The 26,198-nt window shown below is 39.9% G+C and overlaps 1 protein-coding gene across 2 annotated transcripts in view; it reads right to left on the minus strand.

Annotated features, from left to right (window-relative positions):
- The window catches only part of RNASEH2B (ribonuclease H2 subunit B), a 61,056-nt gene extending 37,046 nt beyond the window's left edge, over positions 1–24,010 (minus strand). For both annotated transcript variants that reach the window (XM_017873741.1, XM_017873740.1), the window contains exons 1-4: positions 23,580–24,010; positions 6,432–6,503; positions 4,302–4,409; positions 2,790–2,866 (exon numbers count right to left, since the gene is read on the minus strand). In XM_017873741.1, coding sequence (XP_017729230.1) covers positions 2,790–2,866; positions 4,302–4,409; positions 6,432–6,503; positions 23,580–23,643 — 321 coding nt within the window. In that variant the 5' untranslated portion in view covers positions 23,644–24,010. The remainder of the gene's footprint in view (positions 1–2,789; positions 2,867–4,301; positions 4,410–6,431; positions 6,504–23,579) is intronic.
- Positions 24,011–26,198: the final 2,188 nt, after the last annotated feature.

Below are 26,198 nucleotides of genomic sequence, written 5' to 3' on the forward strand. Positions count from 1 at the left end.
ACATCTCAAGTGTTACTTTAAAGGGCATTTCTGGCACTTGGGAAGACGTGTTTGGGAAGTACAATAGTTTAAAATGAAAGCCAAAGACCATCCTGAACAGCATTTCTGCTTCATTCTGCACCTGTCAACGTGAGCTCCATAGCACCCCAGAGACGCTCAGAGTGCCAGGATAGGGTTAATCCCCCACAGTCATGGTCCTAATGGGAGATGGAGAAATGCTATCAAAAAGGGGAGGGGAGCCTTAAGTGCAGATCAATACATGTGCTGAGGCTGGTTGGTGTCTTTCTGCTTATTAATTTATCCTAGAAAACACCACATAGGTGAGCCACTGAGGTTTTCAAATTCCTCACTGAATATTCCCCAGGGCCTTCCTGGTGGTGATTAGGACCATTTCTGTTCCTTAAAGACACGAGGCTTACCAGCCTCACAGCTTGTGTGCCCTCGTTATACTGGCCATCACAGTAGCTTCCAGATAAACGGACACATGATTAAATGAAGGGATAAAACTTCACTAATCCACAGTGAAGGGCAGAGGGCAGGGAAGGAGGAGGCTAAAAGAGGCTAAGCTGCATCAAGAGAAAGCATGCATTGATACTTTATGACTTTCAGCATTTATAGCAACTTAAATTAATTTACCTACCAAATGGAGGTTTCAGGAATTTGGTCTAAGGATTAAGCAAGAAATTTATAAGTGTTCAAACTTTATGCAAACATGAGAGTACAAAAAAACCAAATTCTTCTAAGCAGTTTGAGTAACACTTATCACTTAAAATTATTAATTAAAAGATTTTCCAACTATGGTTGATGGATCCCTGGGTCATGAAGTACCCAAGCTCAAAGCTATTTTCCTAATACTGCTAAGATGCTATCTGCATTTTCACTGTGTGGACATCTGCACTGATGATTCAAATGCAATGGTGGGTAAAACTGCTGGCTCCTTAGCACGAGTCTGGTGGTGGCACCAGACTGTCCAAGCCATCATTTGGATCCTCATTGCCATTTATGTGCAGTTTAAAAAATGCCAGTATCACTTAAGAATATCATTGAGTAAGTAGTAAAAGCAATTAATTTTACTTAAATCTTGACTCTTAAACACAAGTCTTGTAAATTATCTATGATGAAAGTGAGATATGGCTAAAGGCCTTTGGATGCTTAACCAAAGGTAAGCTGATTACCAGGAAGAGCATGTTCTCCCTGGGGCTGGCTTAGTTGCAAGCAGAACCAGCTGCTTTTTCACAGATACCATTTTTATTTGAAAAACCCACTAGGAATTATGGTGATTCAGGCCCCGGTATTAGGCCGAATATGAATGAAGTGAGCCTGTCATTTCAAGGGAAAGATTGACAGTATTTACAGCCAATAATAAAATTTGAGCTTTGAAGCAAAAATCAGAATTGTAGAAAATTTCTGCCACTATGACAGCTTCTCAATACCTAAAGAGCTTTCTGATGAGATCAGTGGTAACATTAACAAAAGGGAGTGTGTGTGTGTGTGTGTGTATAAAATGAGATGTGTCAACATTTGGAAGGCGCCTGCCACTACGCCCGGCTAATTTTGTATTTTTAGTAGAGACGGGGTTTCACCGTGTTAGCCAGGATGGTCTCGATCTCCTGACCTCGAGATCCGCCGGCCTCGGCCTCCCAAAGTGCTGAGATTACAGGTGTGTGCAACCATGCCCGGCCAAAAAAGATCCATTTTAAGTGCAAGATAGACCAATGGATTTTAATGTAACAGAGCGTAAAAAGTTAACTGACAAAGTTTCAGATTCCACATTGCAACTAAACTTTAAAAAACTACCACTTGTTGATTTTTTAGGTAGTATTAAAGAAAATATCCACAATAATCTAAAAGGCTGTAACATTATTTCTTCCTTTTCTAACTACAAAGATGTATGGGGCCGCATATTTTTCATATAATCTCACCAAAATAACGTATGGAAACAGACTGAAAGCAGAATCAGATATAAGAATCCAGTTGTCTTCTAATTAAGCCAAACACTAAAGAGATTCGCAAAAATGCAAAAATGCCACATGCCTCATTAAATTTGGTTGTTTCAATAAAAAATGTGTTATTTATGTTAACATGTAATGGTCTTATTATTTTTAACTTTTAAATAAATAGTTTTTAAATTTCTTAGCTTTAATTTCTAAGAGTGAGTATTGCTAGAACCCACAGAAACATAAGCTCTTTGGAACCCTTAATAATTTTAATTGGAAATGTATCCTGAGACCAAAATATTGCAGAAATTCTAGCTAAAATTATTACTATTAGTAAGCTGTGTCTTTATTTCTATTCCAAAGGTAAATTTTATCCATCTGGGATTCCTTAAGTCTCAACTAGCACATCCCCATTAATGAGCTTCTACTGGACCTGCCCCAGGTTACCTATTCCACAGTCTCTCACTAAAGAAGATAAATTTTCCTCTCCTAAGACATGTGGTCAATTTTAAATACCTGTTTTGTATTTCAAGGGTAAGGAATACTTAATGATAAAGGAGTGTTAGTTGCTAGGCTTTGTCAAGCAGTAAGATGCATAGCACAGTGAGTCAGGCAAGTCAGAGGTCACAAGCAAGCCAGGGTCAGACTGGATTAAGAGTAAGGTGCTGCTTCTCTGGCCTGTGCAGTAGTGCTCTGTCCTGCACTGGTCCATATGACTCATGTTTTTTCCAGTTACTATATTAGATCTGAAGGTAGAATCCACCTTTGGATCATTAAAAGCAGAGAGAGGAGATCAAGCAAAAATAGTTGATTCTGTTTCCTCACTGTGGATGCCCCAAACTGGAAACTCACCTCCTTATCAGCCTTTATGAGGTAGTGGAGAAGCAGAAATAGAGGATCCACAGGTGTGGCGAAGTGGAGAAGACCTCCTGCAGATCACAAAAAGGACAAAGGGAATTAAATGTCTTGGAAAGACAATGTGGCTATTTCACCTTAATCTCAAAGTGAAAAACAGTGTTGAAAAATATATGTGAAATTCCAAATTCAAATCTCTTCTTATACAGGTCTGAGAGTCCATGTGATTCTCTCAAAAGGCAGAATGTGCTCTATGAGATTTTACTCCAAAGAGCTTCAAATTCCTGTGTGGAGAGAATCAAGACCCTGAAATCGATCTTTAACTTTCCATTTCTTCTTTAGAAATCATTTTTAACACAGCCTCCCAAACCCCTGCAAAAAGAGGGGTTAGGAGGAAGCACAGACAGAATGAGAACACAGCAATGTTAGGAAACCTGTATAGTCAATCTATAAAGCTGCAGTAAAATGTAATTTCCTGTGCTTTTGAGGACAAAGCCATGGGAAAGCAGTGCCATTCTCTCTATACACAGTCCCCTCTGTAGTCTGTGGGCAGCGGGATGTGGGATGCTTTGAATACCCACTGACTGTCCCCATCCCAGAACACGAGGCAGAACAGTTCCATTGGCCTACTCTTCCTTGAGTCAGCACTGTCCCCAAATTAAGGGAACACCACAAGAAACAGAACTTTGGTGCTGAGGGGTGTATGTGTGTATGGGGGTGGGGGAGCAGGTGGGCAGGCAGGTATATGACAAAGCATTTTAAAGAAACTTTGTTAAGTTCTAGCCTATGTTAGAAGCCATATCAGTATTCAGTTTCAAGGAAGTAACATGTTAAAAGCACAAAGATGCGCGCGGTGGCTCAAGCCTGTAATCCCAGCACTTTGGGAGGCCGAGACGGGCGGATCACAAGGTCAGGAGATCGAGACCATCCTGGCTAACATGGTGAAACCCCGTCTCTACTAAAAAATACAAAAAACTAGCCGGGCGCGGTGGCGGGCACCTGTAGTCCCAGCTAGTCGGGAGGCTGAGGCAGGAGAATGGCGTAAACCCGGGAGGCGGAGCTTGCAGTGAGCTGAGATCCGGCCACTGCACTCCAGTCTGGGCGACAGAGTGAGCCTCCGCCTCAAAAAAACAAAAGAAAACAAAACAAAACAAAACAAAACAAAACAAAACAAAAAAAACACAAAGATCCTCAAAAGAGTTTCCAATCAACATGATATGTGCCCCATGTACAAATCTAACTTCTAACTCAGGACGTGTCACTGTTTTAGGAGACAAATCAGAGTTGCTAGCTTAAAATTTCCTACCGTCTAAGACACACAGGAGATGACCTAACCATAGTGCTCAAATGAGCTTTCCTTTTTCTTGATTAAACCTGCTCTGATGCCAAGGAAGGCTAAACCAGTGACCAGACTTCAAACCCCGTGACAGACCCATAACCCCACGTGTGAAGAATAGAAAAGCTGCAGTATGTGTTTAGTTATTGGAAATGCTTACACTAGTCACCTACCTGATTGAACTGACTGATTTATAAACCAAGAATGGTGTTTTTCCTTGAAAACTTTTACTTCAAACAGCTGCTGTAGACACATATTGAACAAGTAAATGGCTCCTTTTCCTGTTAAGACAAATCTGTCTTTTACTTTAAGTTTTCTCACACACACACACCCGCCAAAAGACTATCCAATATCTCTGAGGAATGTTCCTAATATGAACATAAACATATACAGGTCTATTCTAAAATTTCCTTGATTCCAAGGAAAGCTTATAGCTATTATACATAGATGGTAATTTTCCAGCTCCATAATCCTCACTGGACTTAAACCAAAAAATCAGAAAGTGCAAGTCATTTATCTTAACTGCTACAAAGCCTGTCCTTAAATCCTCCATCAGATCAAGAGGGAATATCCATTCCTAAACTATCAAAACACAATAGTTCAGCCATATGACATGAGCTGGCACGTGGGTCCCTGCCTCTGGATAGTGTGTGGCTCTCCCCACACAGGGTCTAAGACAGGGACCAAGCCCATGGACCCCACAGGCCAACCCTAAGTGAGAAAGACAGACATGCCTGAAGCCACAGGGAGTGAGTAAAGCTTTATTCAACTGAATGAATTTTTTCCTTTTCTTTCTTAACCAAACAACAACAACAACAAAAAAAAAAAAAAAAATGGGAGGAGGCAGAAGAGGGTGAAGACTGTGCACATCTGCATGTTTTATCACTTCAACTAATGAAAAAAAAATTCTTTTAACCATAGCACAATCTCTGGAGACAAGGATGTTGAGTTTAACTCTATCTCCACCATATGCTGGGCACATGCCCTTGGGGAAGTTACATAAACCTTCCTGTGGCTGTTTCCACATCTGTAAAATGGGGACAATACTGAACCTCTTCATGGGGCTTTTATAAGAATTAAAAAAAGAACACATGTAAATTTCCTGAACCAATACTTGGCACATAGTAAGAACTCAGCAAATGTTAGCCTTTACTTTCCCACTGCCAATGTAGCAAATAAAAACATTTGTTCCTCTGTGGTCTATGAGCATTTAGATAAAACAGAAATTTTAAAAGAGGGCTGGCTTTCTTCTGTACGTGTACTTTTCTTAAATGCTTTAGAACCTTTACTGCTACCTAAAACTTCTCTTCAAGAAATATTTCTCACCTCAACTTAGTCTGATATATAACTAAGAATTCTAAATATAGCTGACCAATTACAGTCAATTTCATTTTGAAGAAAAGAACTCTGGAGAAAGTCAGGAATGTGTTTCTTCTCTTGTTGCTTCTATTTACATGTCTCTATAACAACAAGGCACTACCCACTGGCCCTCCCGTACTTTTACTATTCAGTATTACTGTCACCAGGAGAAACCTCTAATATGGCAAGTATCAGGTGTCTATGCAAAACCTTATAAATTAATGGAAAAACAATTACACACAGAGATAAACACTATCACCCATATCACTCCATATTTAGAATACACTTTAATATTTTTGCCTAAAAAATGTGAAGACAAAACTGAAAATGCACTGAATTTAAAGTTAAAATAAAATTGTTTTTCAATAAAATATGAATCTCTTCAACAGACAATGCATATCATCAAAAAAAAAAAAAAATCATCCCCTGACAGAGAAAAAAATGTACTACTTTTTGGTCAGAAGAAAATAGGGAAGTATAGCTAAAACTGAAACTAATCAAAATCTCGGCATGTCAAGTAAAAGGTTTTTGTTTTTGTTTGTTTAATTCTGGTTGTTTATTTTACTTTATAAGATAAAATGAATAAAAATGGAGGCTAATGTTGAATAACTACTCTAAGAAAAGTTGGCTTAAAGAAGCCAAAGAAAATTAATCTGTTTTTAAAGAGAACTCAAACATGCTACTTTTTTGTTTTGCCAGTATTTCTGATGGCTGGATAGTTCTGTGAATTAAAATTATGAGAAGAAATTGTTTAAATGTTTAAGTCAAATGAATTATCTGGGAAGACTAGTAATGTCATCAGCTTGTTTTCTTCTCGTCACGGTGTCATCTTAACTTTAAAAGCTATTCAGAAAGAGCAAAAGCAAGGACACAAAGACATAAAAGTATATATACTCATTAGCCACAACATCTAAGAACATTCAAGTTACGAGAAGAGAACTTACCTGAACACGGGTTAACCAGTTTTACAAACATTAGCCCACTTTTCATCTTCTTTGAAGCATCTTTTAAATATTCTGAAAATAAACCATGAATATCTAAAATTAAAACACACAACTGCTTTGTTGCTCACCTTACTTTATCCTGTTTTCCTTTCTTCTACTTACACAACTTTTCTAAGATTTTTAACTCAATTTATCACTTACAAATGATGTGATCTTCAGCAAATTACCAATTTCTCTGCAAGCTGCAGTTGATATTCAGGTAGTTTAAATTTATTTCTGTGAGGAATGATGAGAAGCAGGGGTCTAGAATCATAAGGCCTAGGTGATAACTTAGCTTAGCCACCTAGATAGCTTTGTCACCTTGGGCAAGAGTCTTAATCTCCTGTCTCAAACACCATTTATAGAATGATAATAATAGTATACTTGTTTTTCAAAGTATCAAATTAGCCAATCTACTGAAACATTAAAATAATCAGGCAAATAGAAACATGAAATAAATGATAGCTATTATTAGTAGTACTATCATTTGTAATTGTTACTGTTATTATGAAGTAGAGAATTGTAAACATATTTACCTGAAACTTATATTTTTTACACAATTACCCTTTGCCTAATTTTCGAGTGGGATATTTGGCTTTTTTGTTGTTGTTACTACTTTGTGAGGTATCTTTATATACTAAGGATATTAACTATGTTTTTAATCCTGCTCATAATGACTTTTGCCATATAAAAGATAAAAAATCTTCATGCAATCATATCAATCTTTTTCATTATGGTTGTATCCTTTATATCACACTTAGAAAGGCCTTTTCTTAAGATTATGTGAATTGCCTATATTTTCATCTAATATTTAGAAATTATATTTTTAACCTATCTGGACTACATCTGGGTATAAGATATTAAGAGGAAATTCAATTTAAATATTGTTTTCGATGAGTTTTCGATGTACCAAAACCATCAAGTTTTTATCACACACATTAAAACATAATAACCATGACTATTTTATTGGTAACACTCATCATATATTTTGAGTGGCATATTCATGGAACTCTTGAAATGTCCCTATTACCAAAAGGAACAATGGGGCACTGATTAGTAAGGGAGCATAGCAACAATTTACCAAAAGAGCAAAAGAGAAAGGATGAAAGAAAGGAGATTTTACTCTCTTTTATTTTTCTATGGCTCCCACTCCCTTTACTCTACTTTAGATCTTCATAAGCTTAAATAGAGCAGATATATTTTAGAAGTTGGCTTACCCATGAATGGTTAAAATATGACCATTTTTTTCTTAAACTAATAGTGACATTAAGTATCTACAGAAAAAAAAAAGAAAGATTTCTACTTTCCACCACGATGGAATAACAGGAATTCAATTAACCCTCTGAAACAACAACAAAAACCCACAAAACACCAGATAAAACATATGAAACAACTATTCTCAAGGCACTACACACAAGCCATGCAGGAGTCCCTGAGAGGTGGGAAACAAATTAGATGAGCCCTATGATTGCCCAGCTTGCTGCTTTAAAAGAGTTTCCAGGCCACAGTGCAGAAAGGGAGAACCCAGTAAAGCCTAGCTGACTCACTGAATTGAAGAGATGATGCTGAGAATTCCAGAGACACCAATGTGGTTGGGGTTCATAGGTCAGCACACAGGAAAGGAGAGGGCTAAAAAGAAACAAGACCCCAAAGATCTGCAGAGGGTCCCACTTGAATACGATCAGTGCAGGCATGTGATGAAACTACCCAAGAGCCAGGAGAAAACCCATCTAAACAGATTTGAGGGAAGAGTACTTCACACTCCCTCAGGGTCTTGAATTGTGCCTAGTCCCAGAATCACTGTAAAACCTCACAATTCAAAAGAGTATAGTACTCAAAAGGGTACTCAGTAGTAGGGAACAGTCAGCCCTATTTGCTGCTCTGGTCCCACCAAACTAATTATAAAAGCAAGACCTAAAAGTATCCAATTCTTTCAAAGTAACTGTGTCCTAGAATGAAGTTCAAGAATATTTATAGAAACACAAAAATACTCATCACCCAAAAGGACAAAATTCACAATGTCTGCCATCTAATCAAATCCTATGAGGCATTCAAAGAAGCAGAAAAATATGGCCCATAATGAGCAAACAGAATCAATTACTGAAAGAGGGGTATTAATATACAAGATAATAGAATTGATAGACAAAGTCTTTAAAAACAACATTTCTCATGGACAAGTTAATTAGAGACAGAAGATTGCAAAACAAAACAAAACAAAACAAAACACCTAAACTGAATTTCTAAAGATGAAAAACACACTGGATAAAATTAATAGCTGAAGAAAAGATAAATGAACTTGAAGACACAGTAATAGAAACCATCTAAAATGGGAACACAGAGAAAAAAACTTGAAGAAAAAAGAGTATTAGTAAACTAAGGGACAACTTTATGCATTTTAATATATGTATAACTGGAGTTTCCAAAAGGAGAAGAGGGAATGAAAAAAAATTTGAAGAAAATAAGTCTGAAACATTCCAAATTTGATGAAAACTACAAATCCAAGAAGCTCAATGAACCCAAAGCATAAGAAACAGGAATAAAACTATACATCACAATAATACTTTGAAATCAGTAATAAAAAGAAAATCTTGGCTGGGCATGGTGGTGCATGCCTGTACTCCAGCACTTTGGGAGGCCAAGGTGGGCAGATTGCTCGAGCCCAGGAGTTCAAGACCAGCCTGGGCAACGTGGTGAAACCCTGTCTCTACAAAAATACACGTGTGGTGGCATGTGCCCATAGTCCCAGCTACTCAGGAGGCTCAGGTGGGAGGATCACTTGAGCCCAGGAGCTTAAAGCTGCAGTGAGCTGTGACTACACCACTGTACTCCAGCCTGGGTGACAGAGTGAGACTCTTTCTCTAAAAAAACACTGTTATTGTTCAATTGTCTACCTCTCCCTTCAGTTCTGTCAGTTTTTGATTCATGTAATTTGGGGCTCTGTCATTGGGTGTACACGTTTATAATTGCGATATCTTCCCAACAGACTGTTACATGTCTAGTAATAATTTTTATCATAAAGTTGATTTCATCTGATACTAGTATTGCCACTCCAGCTTTCCTTCAGTTACTGTTTGTATTGTATATCTTTTCCCATTCATTTACTTTCAACCGATTTTTGTTTTTAAATTTAAAGAGTGTGTAAGTGTGTCTAGTAGATACGATATAGTTGGGTCAGGAGTTTTCCTCCCCCCATTCTGCCAATCTCTGCCTTTTAATGGAAGTGCTTAGCGCATTTATATTTAATATAATTATAGATAAGGTAGGATTTACATCTGCCATTTAGCTCTGTTTTCTGTATGTCATATTCCTTTGGATTCCCCATTACTGTCTTTTTTTGAGTTAAATAGATGTTTTCTAGGGTACCATTTTTGATCCTTTGTTGTTTCTTTCATTTAAAGGAGTTATTTTCTTAGTGGTTATCCTGGGAATTACAGTTAGTATCTTAACTTACAATGTAGTTCAGATTAGTATTAACTAAGTTTCAAGAGTATTTAGTAAGTTTTCTGCATATTCCTTTTCCTCTCCTCTCCTTTGTGCTACTGTCATACAAGCTACATCTTTATGTATTATAAGCCTGTTAACATAGTTTATAGTTATTGCTTTATGTAGTTATCACCCAAAAGAGTTACAAAAATATATTTGTGCTTTTATGTCTATATCTGTATTTATCTTTACTAGTGCTCTTTATTCTTCATGTGGATTCAAGTTATCATCTAGTGCCTTATCCTTCTAATCTGAAGAACTCCCTTCATAATTTTTGTGGGACAGGTCTGCTAGTGACACATTCTGTTTCCCTTTATCTTAGAATGTCTTGGTTCCTTCCTCAGTTTTGAAAGATACTTTTGACAGATACAGAATTCTTTGTTGAGACTTTTTATTTCAGCACCTTAAATATGTCATCCCATTCACTTCCAGCCACCATAGCTTCTAATGAGAAGTCAGCTGTTAATTTTATTGAGGATCCCTTTTATTTGATGAGTCATTTTTCTCTTACTGCTTTCAAGATTCTCCTTGTCTTTTCACAGTTTGACTATGATACACGCAGGTATGGATCTCCTTGGATTTATCCTATTTAGAGTTTCCTGCACTCATTAGTTGTGCAGACAAATATTTTTAAAATCAAATTTGGGAAGTATTTGGCATTATTTCTTCAAATATTCCTCTCCCACCCTTCTCTTCTCATCTGGGATTCCCATAATGCATATAATAGTAGACTTGATGGTGTCCTACAGGTCTCTGGGACTACATTCAGGTTCAGTTTTCTTTATGCTTTTTCTTTCTGTTCCTCACCCTGGATAATCTCAATTGACCTGTCTTTGAGTTTTCTAATTCTTTCCTCTGCCAGCTCAAATCTGCTGTTGAGCTCACTAGTGAATTTTTCATTTGTTATTATACTTTTCAAATCCAGAATTTAGATCCTTTTACAATTTATCTGTCTATTGATATTCTCTATTTGGTGAAACTTCATTGGCATACTTGCCTTTCATTCTTTAGACATGGTGTTCTTTAGTTTTTTGACAATGTTGATAGCAGCTGAATAAAATCTTTGTAGAATAAATCCAACATCTCAGACCCCTCAGAGACAGTTTCTATTGACTACTTTCTCTATTGTGTATGGGTCATACTTTCTTGTTTGTGGATGTATGTCTCATGCTTTTTGTTAAAAAGAAAAAAACAAAAAAACTGAGCACTTGAGATAATAATAAATGTGGCAATTCTGGAAATTAGACTCTCCTGTCCCAACTCCCCAGGATTTGTTGTTGCTGTTTTTTATAGTTATTGCAGTTGTTGCTGTTTGTTTGTTTAGTGACTTTTCTGGACTAATTCTGTAAAGTCCGTATTTCTTGCAGTGTGCAGCCACTGATGTCTCCGTTGAGTTAGCTTAGTGGTTAGCTGATGCTGTGAACCAATAAGTGATCCAATCTTTGCTGAGGGGTGCTGTGTGTGTAGGTTGAGGCATACTTGCAACACTTGGGCACTTTAATCTTCTGCTTTAGTTTGTATTTATTGCTTTCTCAGGACCTCATGGTCAGTCAGAGGTGAGACACTGAGGCCCTCTCAGGTTCTTCTGAGCATGCACATAGCCCTGCATATGTGTGTAGCCTTCTAATCCCCTAGGAATATGACAGAGTTTTTTAAAGCCTCTATGTACATCTTGTTCCTCATATCTTACCCTTAGGTTTTGGCCAGGTTTTATTTGTGCAACTGGTATTGACCCCTCAGAAGCTACAATATTAAACGATTGTCACTGATTGTTTTTGACAAATACCCTGAAGATACGGCTCTGTGGGAACAGAGCAAGCTCTGAGCTCCAAGGTAGGTCAAATAACAACTATGCCCTGCAAATGAGACTTTTCCAAGGAGCTGTGAGAAAAGTCAAATAGGGACAATGCTCTGGGAATGGGACTTCTTGAGGATCTTCCATCTAGGCCTATCCTATCCAATGGTTGAAGGCTGTTGGTTTTTACAAGTACCGTGTTTGCAAGACTGCTGGTTTTCAAGGCTACTGCAGAGCTGAGGAGAGGAAATGGGAGTAGTTCAAGTTACAATCCCACAAACCCTGCTGTTCCTAATAAGATTCAGAAGATTTTCTTGAATAAACACTTCTCAAACTGTTGGAAGCCTTTGGCTAATTTCAGGGGTTCTGAAAAGTTGCTTTTGCTATCTTTGCCAGTTTTTTCACTGCTTTTATGGGAGGGTAGATTTACCCTGACTGAACTTTGAAGACTTGGTATGAGAAAAAGAGTTCATTTACTATAATATTTCTGATAAATTCCTTAGTCTATACCTGGTATTAAGCACACAAAATTACTTGTAACTATAAATTAACTCTATCAAAGTTAAAGAAAGGAAAAGTTAAAGAAAGTTAAAGGAAAAAAAGTTTCCATTTACTCTGAGAAAATCCTGGGTTATTTCACGGACTAGCTTCTCACCCAACAGGTTTGGAAGCTCCATCCTTTTTCTAACTTCTGCTATATTTTACTTACATCTAGCACAGGTGAAGAATAGCTAAATTAATTAGAGAAGAAAACCCTGCTTTTAGAGTAATGGGAAAGAATTAGAAAAGAGAGAGGGAGTGTGAGGAAGGGTCATGATCTATAAACCTACTTTTAACTTATGTCTATTTCTTCAATGATGTCAGCACAGAAAGAACATTGGACCTAGAGTCAGATGGGTTCATACGCCAATCTCAGCTCCTCTCCTGACTCAGCAGTGTGACTCTGTGCAAGATACTCAACTTCTCTGTGGTTCAGTTGTTTCATCTATAGAATGGGTATAATAATAATAATTTTACATGTTTCTGTTAGATTGAAATGAAATGTACGTGAAATTGCCTAGAACACATAATAAGCAATCAATTAACAATCAGTTTCCCTTCCTTCAACTACGTGGAAAAAATCAGGAATATGTAGGGAATAATAAGATCAAAATATAAAAGTCACAAAATCTAAGCACAGAGTTATATAAAGGCTTAACAATTAGTCTTCCAAGAAAATATTAAATTAGAACCAGTGTATCTTGTTTAAAAGCCAGAACACAATGCATTTTATATGTAAAAATCAAGATAATGTAAAGTTCCAGTGGTGTTTCTGGCACATGAGATATACTCAATAAACATAACATAAATGAATTGTTCAGTTTTAGAAAAAACTCAATAAGAAATTATAAAAGCAAGTTTTGATACTAAAAGAGCCAAATTTCACTTGTCTAGAAAATTTACTCATATGAGACACCTTCTTCCAAAACTATGCTTCCGACTCTATTTTTAAAAGAGTAGCTATACACTTTGTCTTTTTTTACTCTTTTATCTAAGAGATGACATAGTCATGCTGGCTAAAAAAGTATTTTCACAAAAAAAGAAAAACTCAGACAACTGAGAAGCAGCTATCAGTCTTGCTGGCCATTTTAGGTTTAATAATATGTTAAACTTCCCAATTATCTCAAGCTCTGCCCCTCTGGTTCCTTAAAAGTAACTGATTCCATAGTAGTTATCCTCATGGTCTCTATATTCTCTGTAAAGATTCAATTGTATGTCCCACTGGTCACCATTAACTCTGGCAGCAAATCTTCCATCTCTTTACTATCCTGATCTAAATACTTCCACAGGCTGGGCACGGTGGCTCACACTTGTAATCCCAGTACTTTGAAAGGCTGAGATGGGCAGATCACTTGAGTCCAGGAGTTAGAGACCAGCCCGGCCAACATGGTGAAACCCCATCTCTACTAAAAATACAAAAATTAGCTGGGTGTGGTGGCACATGCTGTAATCCCAGCTACTTGGGAGGCTGAGGCATGAGAATCGCTTGATAAGAATCGCTTGAACCCAGGAGGCAGAAGTTACAGTGAGTTGAGATCATGCCACTGCACTCCAGCCTGGGCGACAGAGCGAGACTCTGTCAAAACAAAACAAAACAAAAAACCCTCAACAAACACGGAATCTCTGATTGCTACTTTCCTGACATCTGTACTTTAAAGAAAACATACTAGTGACAAAGAGACAACTGTGTCTAATGAATGTAAAATAAAAAATAACAGCTAATATGTATTGACCATTTACTGTCTACCAGGCACTGTTTAAGTCCTTTATATTGGTCACATAGTAAGTGCCATATTAATTTCCACTTTTGGGGATGAAAAACTTGCCTGAAGGTCAGAGTGCAAGTCAACTATAGAGTCAGGATTTAAGCTCAGTCAACTATTATCCAGAGCCAACGTTTTAAACTATAATACTGTAAAGAAACTCTTAATCTGAAGTCCCATACCTCTTAACTTAAAAACCACAAACTGCAGCTTGGAAACACAATGATCCTGATATGACTATTCTCCTATGATGTAAACATTTAAAACTTTCCCTCTCTTGTCCTGTCCTCCTCATCCTTAAAAACTGGCAGAGTCATCTAATGAGCTGCACTCCAGCTACTGTAATCCAGCCAGTAGACCCAGCCATGGGGCAGAAGCAAGAGAAAGGAGGGAGAGCTGGGAAAGCTAAAAAGAGAAAGGGGCAGGATCCAAAAATACATGTAAGAAGGATAAGAGAGAGCAACTGGTTGTGGGATATAAGAAACACCTAGTGACAAAAACAGATGAAACATTTGACCAATGGCAAGAAAAGAAAACTGATCTTCCTATTAGAGTTTACAATATTCTACACATAGCTGCATGTACTTCTCCCCACCACCCCCAGATATTTGTGACATTTTAATGCTTAAAAATTAGGTTACATGGCACATATCAATGCACAGACTTAACCATTCTGTATTTTTTAAAGTTAGTCACAAAGTATTGTACAAGCCAAAATAGTACATGATTTTTCATCTACAGACTATACAGTACAGGTTGTTGTACAGTTGATATGAAGTTATTTATCAAGCAGGTTTTTCAAACTTGGCAGCTCTTTCTTATCCCTCTCTTGGTTAAGACAAGTTTTTTTCACTGCATTTAAAGTTCAAAGACAAAAGACAAGTGATTTTTGCCAATTGTTCTTACGACTTGGAATCAATGGACATTTGTTCCTGAGCTTGTCTGATTTTTGGCACATAGGAGATACGCTCTGAGAAACATACACCCACTGTTACATAGAGGAGAAAGTACAGACATCAAAGCACCATTCACTTTATTTTTAGATACCATATCAAGGCTATTCAGGTTTCTTAAGAAGATCCAATAGAAAAAAGAAAAAGAGAGATGAGATTATCACTCTCATGCTTATGCAATACTACATCCTAAATAGGTTCCAGTTCATTTTCTTCAGACTTCAGCCATCAGAACATATTCAGACCCTCCCCTTCCCCCGACCCCTGGCACCCTCCTGCCTGTTTGCCAGATACTTCCTTGGAAACACTTTGGTAGGACACAAATACGATGCATGCAAGACAAATCAGCATAATTTTCAAGTAACTTGCAGCCTCCAGAAACACTAATTTCAGTAACAGCTATATGCCTTCCCTCCCCAAAACATCAGCACTGCTGTCAAAGACATCTGGGTCATTTTCCTGGCTTTGAAGCTCTTTGTTTCTTCAAAGACTACAAGAGGCAAACCAAGAAAGCAAGAGAGACATACACCAGGAAAATAATGTGATTACTGAAGTAATAGGTTCCTCTAAGCATAACTTCCTTTTGAAGCTTTGGAGAAAAAAATAAAAATTAGATAACTAGCCTTCAGCAGGACCACAGAAGACAAAATCTCCATTCTTTCAGGGTTGTCCCTATCAACAACCATATTTCTAGGAACGACCTGTGCACTGGAGAAGAAGCTAGTAAAAAAATTCAGGTTCATAGCCAACTCAGAGCCACAAAGACCAGCAAACATATTGAGATGGAGCATGAACTATGTGGGAAGCAGGAAAAATTCTGGAATGCTAGAAAAGACAGACCCGATTGGGGTGACTGAGAGCAACCAGGTTTGGTTCCAGGGAAGGAGGTATATCTAGTCCCCAGTCATCAAACTGAGAGCAGTTTGAGACCAGCCTTTCCTGGTCCTCTGGCCTCTCCCATAGTGGTGAGGTATCATTATTCAGTCAGCAGAGTGGCCTCTGACACATGCAGGAGTCCTGGAAAAGGACTTGAGAGAGCTGACAGTCTCTGCCACTGGATTTCTATTGTATGTTGACAGATTATTTGACTTCTCTGAGTCTTGGTTTCCCGATGTGCAAAATGGTGATAATAAAGCTTGCCTTAACTGCTTCCCAAGGTCATCAAGAGGGTCAAATACAATTATATGAATGAACAGCTAGAAGATGCAGGCCTAGAAGCTGGGCTTCCTAAAAATTATACAAACTTTGACTAAATGAAGGCAAGTATAAGTTACAGCTAGAACCCAATTCTCCATACAAATAAACCTCTGCCATACCTATATACAAGTCAGTCAAAGAGACAACCAGCAACTGAGAAACCCCTAATGCTGGCCGTAGGCAAGACAGCTCACGAGTGGCTGAGGTTTCTGGCCAGAGCTCAGAGTCCCACTGGTGAATGACGTGGTAGCTAGTTCCTCTGCTGTCTATCCTGGACCCTTTCCTTCTTCCAGAAAAGCACTCTTTATCCTCAAGTGCCCACTTTGTCCTCCTCTTGCACCTTGTGCTTACAGTGAAGCCTGCCCTCCCTGGCTACAGTAGGTATGTGATTACTGAAGTAACAGGTTGGAGGTGGAGGGTGGGACTGCATGTGACCACAGCAGGACTGGTCAGAAGGCTGTTTTGAAAGGTTTCAAACTGGAACTAAGAGGAGAGGCCCCTCCCAGCAGACACACCAGGGGATCTGAGGCTTGGGAATCATGTGAAACCAGTTTTCCACTAAATGGAGGAAGTCGGCTTGAGAAGAGGAAGTTAACACTCAGGCAGAAACCCTGGACTCCTGCTGCTGCAACACCCTAGGGCCAGATGTCCTATGCTCTCCCCCATGCCACCACCCCTGCTCCTTCCTGGGAAGATGTGAACCTGCTAAGGAACTCCCAAAGAAGTTCAAGTGTGGTTTTGTAACACACAACCCAGGTGCATTGATCCCACATTAAAAAATGGCAATTTCCATACTAAGGCAGACTCACAGGCTATTCAAACCAGTATCTGCTTTCAGGAAAGCACACCAAGGGATGTTTGCAGGAGGCTATGGTTGTCCTCAAAAATGCAACCTGCTTTGAATGACTTCTGAAACATCCTAGTTTGACACTGTGTCCAACACAGCTCTGTAAATGTATCTTTACCTATTTTGCACCTATTTGTATTTTCAATCTTTATCCACTTTCAAAGATAACCCATTCCAAATATGTACTGTCTACTGTGTGAAGCAATAAGTAATACACCTCTCTAATGTTCAAAGCCTAAAATACAAATTATTTTTGTCAACTTGGTTCATATCACTGTGTAAGTTTCTGTCCTTATCAAAATCAAGAGGAAAAAAACAGCCCCTACCTCTATTAAATCAACTGAACTGTCTTTCTCCGATTTTATGTAGAACAGCACCATATAAACTTTTATGTAACCCCAATCTCCCTGAGTGTTTTAGTGTTACATTAAATAAGTAGTAAGAGTAAACAATGAAATAAAGGTAAAATAGAAAATAAGAAAAAAAATTTAACAACACTGGAATTCATTTTGTAATATAAACAACCTGAAAAGACTGGAAATAAGTATCTCCAAAATTTTTATTTTGGGTGGCAGGATGATGGACAAATTATTTTATTCTTTATTTTTTTTCCTGTATTACTATAATTTCTATACTGGGTTAAGTATTACTATTCTAATTATTTAAAGTTATTAAAAAAAAAAACTCTAGGAGAAAAACGTGTAAATGTAGAGTTAACTGGTTAAAAGGGCAATAACAACAACACAAAACTTGAAAAACAATGAGGCAAAGGTAGCCGAGCATGCAGGAGAGCCTCACCAAATGCTGAGACCTAGGAGGAGTCAGCACTGACTGGGGAGACTTCAGCCAGCCTCCAGCTTAGTTGTTTCGGGGACAGATGATGAAACAGAGACCAGAACATGCAGCCCCAAATCTCTTACATCCCCTTGCCACGGGGTGGCCCATTCCGCTTTAGCAAACAGTCATCTTTAGACAAGGAAGTCATAAAGGTAGCTCTGAACAAAGGTCTGGAAATCCTACGTGCCATGGTCTACTGTTTGGAGGTTCTGCTCAAAGCTGAAGGCTGAGGTGCCCACACTGAGAAGTGAAATGGCCACTCAGGGAGAACACACTTGGACTCTCTCTAGCTCCTGGCATGTATTAGGTGTTCAATACATATTTACATAAAAATGGCACTTAAATGAATAATCATGATGAAATGTGTAGGTGGTCAGAGGTACCACGAACCTGGGCAGTAACAAGAGGAGAGACCCATGGGAAGCCTTCCTGGTAGAGGTGATACTTGAGCTGGGTTTAAAGGATAAGTAGGAATTTGCCAGGTAGATAAAGTGAAGAGCAGGCAGGATTCCAGGCAGACACAAAGTCAGGACAGAGAAGTTGAGCTGGAGCAAATGGCTTAGCTTTGTGGAAAATAAAGTTGAACGGAACCTTGAGGAAAGGGTAGAATTTGGATAGAAGTAGAAGGGGAGGAAAAAGCAGAATAAGCAAAGACATTGCAGGAAGAAATGGAATGTGAGACTTTTATTCGTTCAGTAAATATTTATTGAAATATCTACTCTGTCCGAGGCCCAGGGCTAAAAGCCTGAGGTGTAAGAAAGCTTATGAGTAACTCAAACCACAGATAATAACCCCACGAGACTGGTACTGTTCTCCCCACTGTAGAGATGATGAAAGTGAGGCTTTATAGTGAAGAGGTAAACCGTCCAAGGACACAGAGCTAATAAATAGCATAAATCTAGCTTTTAAGTGTGTGTTATTATAGCCAGGCTTTGGAGCACACTGACTGAGTTGTTTGCTTTTTAGCGTCACAGTTAGAGCTCAGAGGATGTGGGAGAATCCATGCGGTCCCTATTCTGTTACTCAAACAAAAAATCATGAACACTGCTTGCTTTCCTTTAATGAATATATTTTTTTCTGACCTGGAGAATAAATATGTGGGAGTCATGAGTTCTTACTTATAAATGTCCCAAGTATTTTGGAACAATTACTAAAGGGACAAGATCAGACCCTGGAAACAGCCTAATTATACCAACTGGCAACTGAAGTCCATCCACTTCAGAACATGCTCGGACAGATAGCAAGAGGGGTGGATCCAGTGGCCATCTGAGAAAGGTCAGTTGGGTCCCACCAAAAAACATTCTGCAAAAACAAAATCAGACTGACGATTCGTGTGGAAAATGTTAAACATGCTCTATGCTGGAAAACTCTAAGACTCCTCCATTGCTGACTGCCTGCAGTAGACTATTCGGTAAATGACACATCTTCCAAAAAGGTGAGCTTAACTATTCTGAGGTTGTCTAAAATCAGCACTTGAATTGGCCAGGTTCTCTATCATTTGCCAAGTGAAGTTCATCTCTTCTGAAAATAAGGAAGCTTTTGGCCCTCAGGTGTATTTCTAAACACAAACATAGACATACATACCGTTTTGACAAAGAACAAAATCCTGCTAAGTTTTCTTCTGAGATTAACCATGTGCCATTAGGTAAAGAAGAGAAAAGAGTGTTTTTTTAGTGTCACTGAAAAGTCAGTTAAATCTATAGTAGTTCTTCCTTTGCCATACACTTTAAACCTTTACTTTTTTTTCTCCCCAAAACAAGAGGCATTTCTTTGGACTTACAAAAGCTACAATTATGCCAGTTGGTGGATTAAAAAAAAAAAAAAGCTTCAAGACTATAATCAGAAATAAATTTTCTCCATCATTAAGAAAATTAGTTTTTCCTTTTAAATTTATTTTTTAAATCCTTTAATTATAACATAGTTCTAATGCACGAATTTATACAATCCTTCTACATCTATTTTTGCATTCCACTTGGAGAGACAGCTCTGGCATAATCATTTGTGATCATCATGATGCCTCACATAAAAAGCTGTTATTGTATTTGAAATGTCTAAGGTAGACAGTGATTCTTATCTCCCAAAAAGCAACCCATCCTCTACCTCCAAGCAACTGCTTTCTATGGGGAAATAAATAATAAGTGCAATCTTTCCTAAAATACTTTTTAACACATATATTCATGAAATAAAGGGGGATAACTTTATTGCAAAACTTGTTTCTAACTGAAAATCTGAGTTGAGGTCCAGTTTCACCTCAGGACTGTTTAATCAGGGAACTGATTAAGGAACATTTTAATCAGCCTAAGTAAACCCAAATGAGTTTTGTTTTATTAGGCCTGAAATGATTTTTCTTCTTCTTTTTTTTTTTCCATACACAATGTTAGGGTTTCCCAATTAACATTTCCTTGGAGATGAACCCAATTAATTGTTCAGCCTCCAACAGCAATAAATGCAGTCTTCTATACACAGTGAATCAGGTGACCTCTCACACCTGGGTACATCCCAACTTACAAGCATTAACAAGAAAAATGGACTTAAGAAAAATATTAAAATATGACTCAAACATTTACTTTTAGGGCAGAAAAGAGGGATAGAAACTTATACTACTTTCCAAAAAGGAAAGACGTTAATGGCCTCTTATAGAAATTAAAACTGCAAACGGGGTAGTATTCCCAGGCCATTTTACAGAAACATTTAAGATGACCCCAACTAAAAGAAATGCTTGCCTTTGCTGAAATGGGAAACGGTTCTGTCTTCACCAGCCTATGAAAACCAACGTCCCAAGTCTGAGTATCTCACAAGTCTCTCTTCCAAGTCCCAGATTTGTTTATCTGAGATAGTCAGCTTCTCCAAACAAATGGAAAGCTAGAGGCAAAAATACCTAAATCAAACATTTAAATATATCCTTCAAGATATAACACAGTGCTGTGGCAGGCAACTCGATGAACAGCATGAATTAAATGTTGAAAAAATGTATCATTGCAAGGTTAGGCAGCTTTACCCTTGTCTCATGGATAAATCCCTTTAAAGTTCTGTTGGCCTGTGGGTTCATGTGCTCACTTTTCAGTACACAGAGTAAGTTCTTCAGATCCCAAGTTTTCTAAAACCGAATACAGGCCACCTCCACCAAATACTTTTGAAAAATGTTTAATAATCTTTGGTTTCTTTATTAAGGGCCCAACTTTACTGGGGTATGGTTCTCCCTCAGCCGAGGGCATATCGTTTCCAACTCCCAAATGTGTAACTAAGCAGGCTGATTTCTCACCTTCTGGAAAAGACAACTGGGAAGATGAACCTCATACTCTGCACTTACATGCACTTCCTTGACCATTTAAATTCTGGCCCGCACAAAGAGGGCCAAACATGAGGCTGGTCATTCCTATATCCCAATCTAGTTCCCAAAGTCTTTACTGCAGTGGTTCCTGGGGTGGGGGCAGAGATTTCCGGACAAGCAGCATCAACATCTCCTGGGAACTTGTTACCAATGCACATTCTCTGGCCCCAGCCCAGGACCTACTGAACCAGAACCTCTGAGGGCTGAGGCCCCCCTCCCTAGGTGAGTGATGCCTTCAAGTTTGAAAACTACTGTTGCACTGCAGTCGTAATCAAACCGTGCTGTACCCTCAGAGCCTGCAGGTGGCACTAAAGGCCAGAAGGAAGAATTGCAGGAGCTGGTGGCTCAAGCTTTTAACTGTTAAGAGTTCCTGCCCGCCTGACCACACAGCTCTTTCTAGCAGTTCCCAACAGCTGCTCAGCCTCCCCCAATGCCTTAAAAGGTCACAGTAGATCTCAGCTTTGAACAGAAACTCAACAGAAACTCTTCTCACAACCCAGCAGTAGATATATTAAAACCTACATTTTTCAGGGATACAATCAATATTTAATTCTTTTGACGGTTTTGTGTTTAATACAATAAAGACACAAACACACTTTTAAAACGACGATGTCAATACTGATTAAACAACAAAACAAGAAGCTCAAATTATCATCAGCTATTGTGTATATCTAAATAATAATGCACTTGATTCTGAAAGAATGATTAGAGTTCCTACCCTAAAAATCTAATTGTCTTGAAGTGACAAAGTGAGAAGGATGATTTTTCTAATGAAAAGCATGTATACGGGTAGCCCTTTGTGAGACTGTCAAAATTCTGAATTTTGCATTAGCTGTTTTACCACCCAAACATCTTTACTGAGGATGTGCAGCAATGGGAACTCTCATACACTGCTTGTGGGAATATAAATCAGTATAACCACTTTGGAAAACCATTTAACAGTGTCAACTACAGCTCTACACACAAGTACTTAGAACCAGCCATTCCACTCCAGGGTATACACCCTGGAGATATGAGTGCCTATGTCTACCAAAAGCCGCCTAAAGGAATGCTCTGAGAAGTGTAACTTGTAATAGTTGCAAACTGGAAGCAATTCAAATGTCCATCCACAGAAGAGCAGATAGTTTGGATATTCACACAATTAAACAGAAGCAGCAATGAAAAAACTAACCAACCAAACAACTGCTACAACATGAATTTCACAAACCATGGATGAATCTTTCAGCGTGAAAGGAGCCAGACACAAAGGGGTACACTCTTATCCAAACAGGCAAAACTAACCTCTGGTGACAGAGGTCAGCATAGAGGTCCCTGGGGCTATCTAAGAACAGGCGTAAGGATCTATTGGAAACAGTCTACATCTCGAACTGGGGGATGGTTACTAGGGTGATGTATACATATGAAAAGTTCACTGAGTCGCATACGTAAAATTCGTACACTTTTTTACATGTTTTTTTAGAGGCAAAAAATATTCTTCACAGCCTGTCATGTAAACATTTTCAATAACCATCATAAAACTCTGAATTCCTGGGAAAGAATATTGGTATCGGAGTATATTTATGCAATGAACACACTGCATTTGCTGAGCTAAACTCAAAATTTAATACAAGGAACAGGAGATTTTCCTTTTTTCCAATGTTATACATATACAAAAAGACCAAAACTTTCTGGCTTGCATTCCCTAGGCCAAATTCCTTTAACTGTGTCATTTAATCGATCCTTCCTCGTGTGGCACTGGCTGTCCATTGTCCCAAGCCCTCGCATGTCCTGGATGGCCGGTCATCATCCACACGGGGGCTGAAAGGCCCAGCTCCAGCAGTCCTGTGGTCATTATCCTGCTGAGTCGCTTTGAACCACCCTAGGCCTAACCGCGACTCCCATCCCCCTTCCCTCCTGCCTGGCCACCGCAGGCCTGTCCCTCTGCTTTCTTGTTAAAACGGCGCACCGTCTGGGGCCACTTCGAGCCTACTGGATCCCTGGTTCCAACCCAGTAGGATCACAGAAGCAGGGCCAGCTGCCAGGTGGGGGACACCAAGGGCAGAAACCTCCGGGGCCCGCAGAGCACCGGTGACCCCGAACCCGCGTGGCTCCCCGCAGGCTGAGTCGGCTTCCACCCGCCCACCCGAGCCACCGGGGATCAGGGCCCGGGAAACACGCTCGGTCCTTTTCCGCGCTTCCGGGTTTGAAAACCGCGGTTTGCTATGACGTGTGACCAAGATGCGGGGCCAGCTGTCCCAGAGAGAATCCCATCCCGCGCCAGGCCGGGGAATGGGAGCTGCTGCGGTGGGGGGCAGCGCGCCCGGGGTGGCGTGCCGCTTCACCAGCTCTTGGGCAGTCCCCGCCGCCCGGGCGCGCGTGTTTACCTGGAACCAGGAACACGTGCTGCCGGGCGCCAACCCTGTCCCCGCAGTCCACGCCGGCAGCCATGCCGCCCGCCTCTTCCGGGGCGCCGCAGGCCCAGCGCTGCGGGCCTCAGTCTCCCAGCCCTGCCGAAAATGGCGGGAGAAGGGTCTGTTCCGGGTGGCGCGGCGCGCTGAGGGACCGGCAGCGCCCGGGAGGAGGCCCGGGGGCCGAGTTTCGTTTCGTTTCCGGGACCAGCCTGCTGCTGGTGTTACGTTTTTAAATTTAGCGCCAGGCGAGGGGCTCTGAATGCCGGCGCGGGGCCGCAGGCAACTGGAAGGGGCCGCGGCCTCTCTCTCGCATCTCCGCTAGTGGTAGGTGCTCACAGCGCGCCGCAGGGCGCCGAGTGACGCGGCGCGGGGCGGGGTCGCCGGGGTCCCGCGTTCTGTCGCTGCACCCAGCCGCCCTCCGTGGTCTAGCGAGCGAGCTAGGACTGGGTTTGCGTGGTGTGGGCCCGGACAACGGGTGACTCCCGCCACACCCCCGGGGCCGGGGGACTCTCCTGGAGCTAGTCCGTGTTAGGGACAATTGCAGTCACGTCGGAATCCGAATCCAACTCTTAGGCATGGTCCTCAATTATTTGTGAATATATATTGGTCATCAGTTGCATTCTATGTCGCTATTGATGTCAGAATATGTGTGCATTGTGAGTTATAAGGGATGTCCTCAGTTTGGACTCCGTCCTCATCACTAAAAAGGTGCACAGTTTTAGGCTCAGAATATGAATTTGTTGTTTTGGAGAACGCTGTAATGAGTTAAAAATTTAGACATTTATTTAAAAGTTAGAGCCATGAAATTTGGGGTTTAAACTTTTAAAATAACATTTTAATTGAAAAGTGATGTTTGTTTGGTACATGGTTTTTAAGAAGAAAGTACATATTTCCTTTCATACTTTAGAGAAAAGCATGGGCCGGGCACAGAGGCTCAGGCCTGTAATCCCAGCTCTTTGGGAGGCCGAGGCAGGCGGATCGCCTGAGGTCAGGAGCTGGAGACCAGCCTAACCAACATGGTGAAACCCCGTCTCTACTGAAAATACCAAATTAGTTGGGTGTGGTGGTGCACATCTGTAATCCCAGCTACTACATAGGGAGGCTGAGGCACAAGGATCACTTGAACCCAGGAGATGGAGGTTGCAGTGAACCAAGATCCCACCACTGCACTCCGGCCTGTGCTACAGAGCTAGACTCTGTCAAAAACACACACACACACACACACACACACACACACAAAATCCACAAAACCTACATTTCTTTTTTTTTTTTTTTAAAGAAAAGCGTGATGTCTCTCTTTTATCCCAGATCCCAGGGCGTAACTGTTAACATTTCTTGTCTATTCTTGCAGAATTTTCCATGCAAAAACAAGTTAATGTCTTATTTTTGCACAATTGAAAGAATAATGTACATAACTCATGCACTTTGCTTTTCATGTTTAATCTCGAAGATAGTTAAATTTAGCAGCACTAAATTTATCTCCGCCCTCTGAAAAGGTTTTTAACTTCAAACCTGTTTCCCATGGGGTGAGACAAATATGCTGCAGTTGATTGCAGGACACAGCTGGTGGAGAAGAGGCCTTTCTGGCTGAGGAAAGGCGCTTCTTGCCAGTTTTGGGGCAAAGAGCAGCAGATTGGTACCGCTCTGATCTTCCCTCTTCCCCAAAACTACTGTAGAAGATGCTGTGGTGTATAGCGCAAATCCCCAGGTACACCATCATCTTACTAATAGCTACAGAAGCACCCCGTTATTCCTACAGAAGCACTACATTATTCCTGTAGGATGGGATCCAAAACCCCCAGTGAAGGCCTAAAACTGCAGATGGTACAAACCCTATATATACTGTTTTTTCCTTTGCATGTATATCTATGATGAAGTTTAATTTGTAAATTAGGCCCAGTAAGAGATTAACAACAACAATAATAAAATAGAACAATTTTCACAATATGCCAGCATCACTACTCTTGCAGCTATTAAGTGACTCATGAGGAGTGACTTCTGCAGTGACTCATAAGTGACTTCTGCAGTGTGGATCCGCTGGGCGAAGGGAGAATTCAGGTCCTTTGCAGGATGAAGCTGGATGGTGCAAGAATTCACACCACTCAGAACACTGCACAATTTAAAACTTACGAATTGTTTGTTTCTGGAATTTTCCATGTAATATTTTGGACCAAGGTCGACTGGGGGTAACTGACACCTTGGAAAGCGAAACTTCGAATAGGGGGAGCTACTGTACATGAGAAATGTTACCCATTATTCCCTTGCTCAGACATACATACCTGTTTCATTTTTCTCTGATCCTTTCCAGCCTGTGGCTGTATGAATGTGTATTTTTGTGGTTGTTGTCACAATTTAGACTATTTTGTCTGCTCTTCTCACTTAACATTGTCAGAAGCATGTGCTCCTTCATATTGAGAGCTATCAGTGTTAATGGAGGCATGATATTTAACACTGCTGGTGTACCAGGATTAGTTATCCATTCCCTAGTGTGCAGTATTTAGGTTATTTCAAGCTGTTACTATAAATAATGCTACAATGTGTATTGTATATGGGCCATGTATACAGAAGTTTGACACAGTGATTGATGTACAT

This window comes from Rhinopithecus bieti, unplaced genomic scaffold, assembly GCF_001698545.2.
Source record: "Rhinopithecus bieti isolate Rb0 unplaced genomic scaffold, ASM169854v2 scaffold_7398, whole genome shotgun sequence".
NCBI classification, from domain to species: domain Eukaryota; kingdom Metazoa; phylum Chordata; class Mammalia; order Primates; family Cercopithecidae; genus Rhinopithecus; species Rhinopithecus bieti.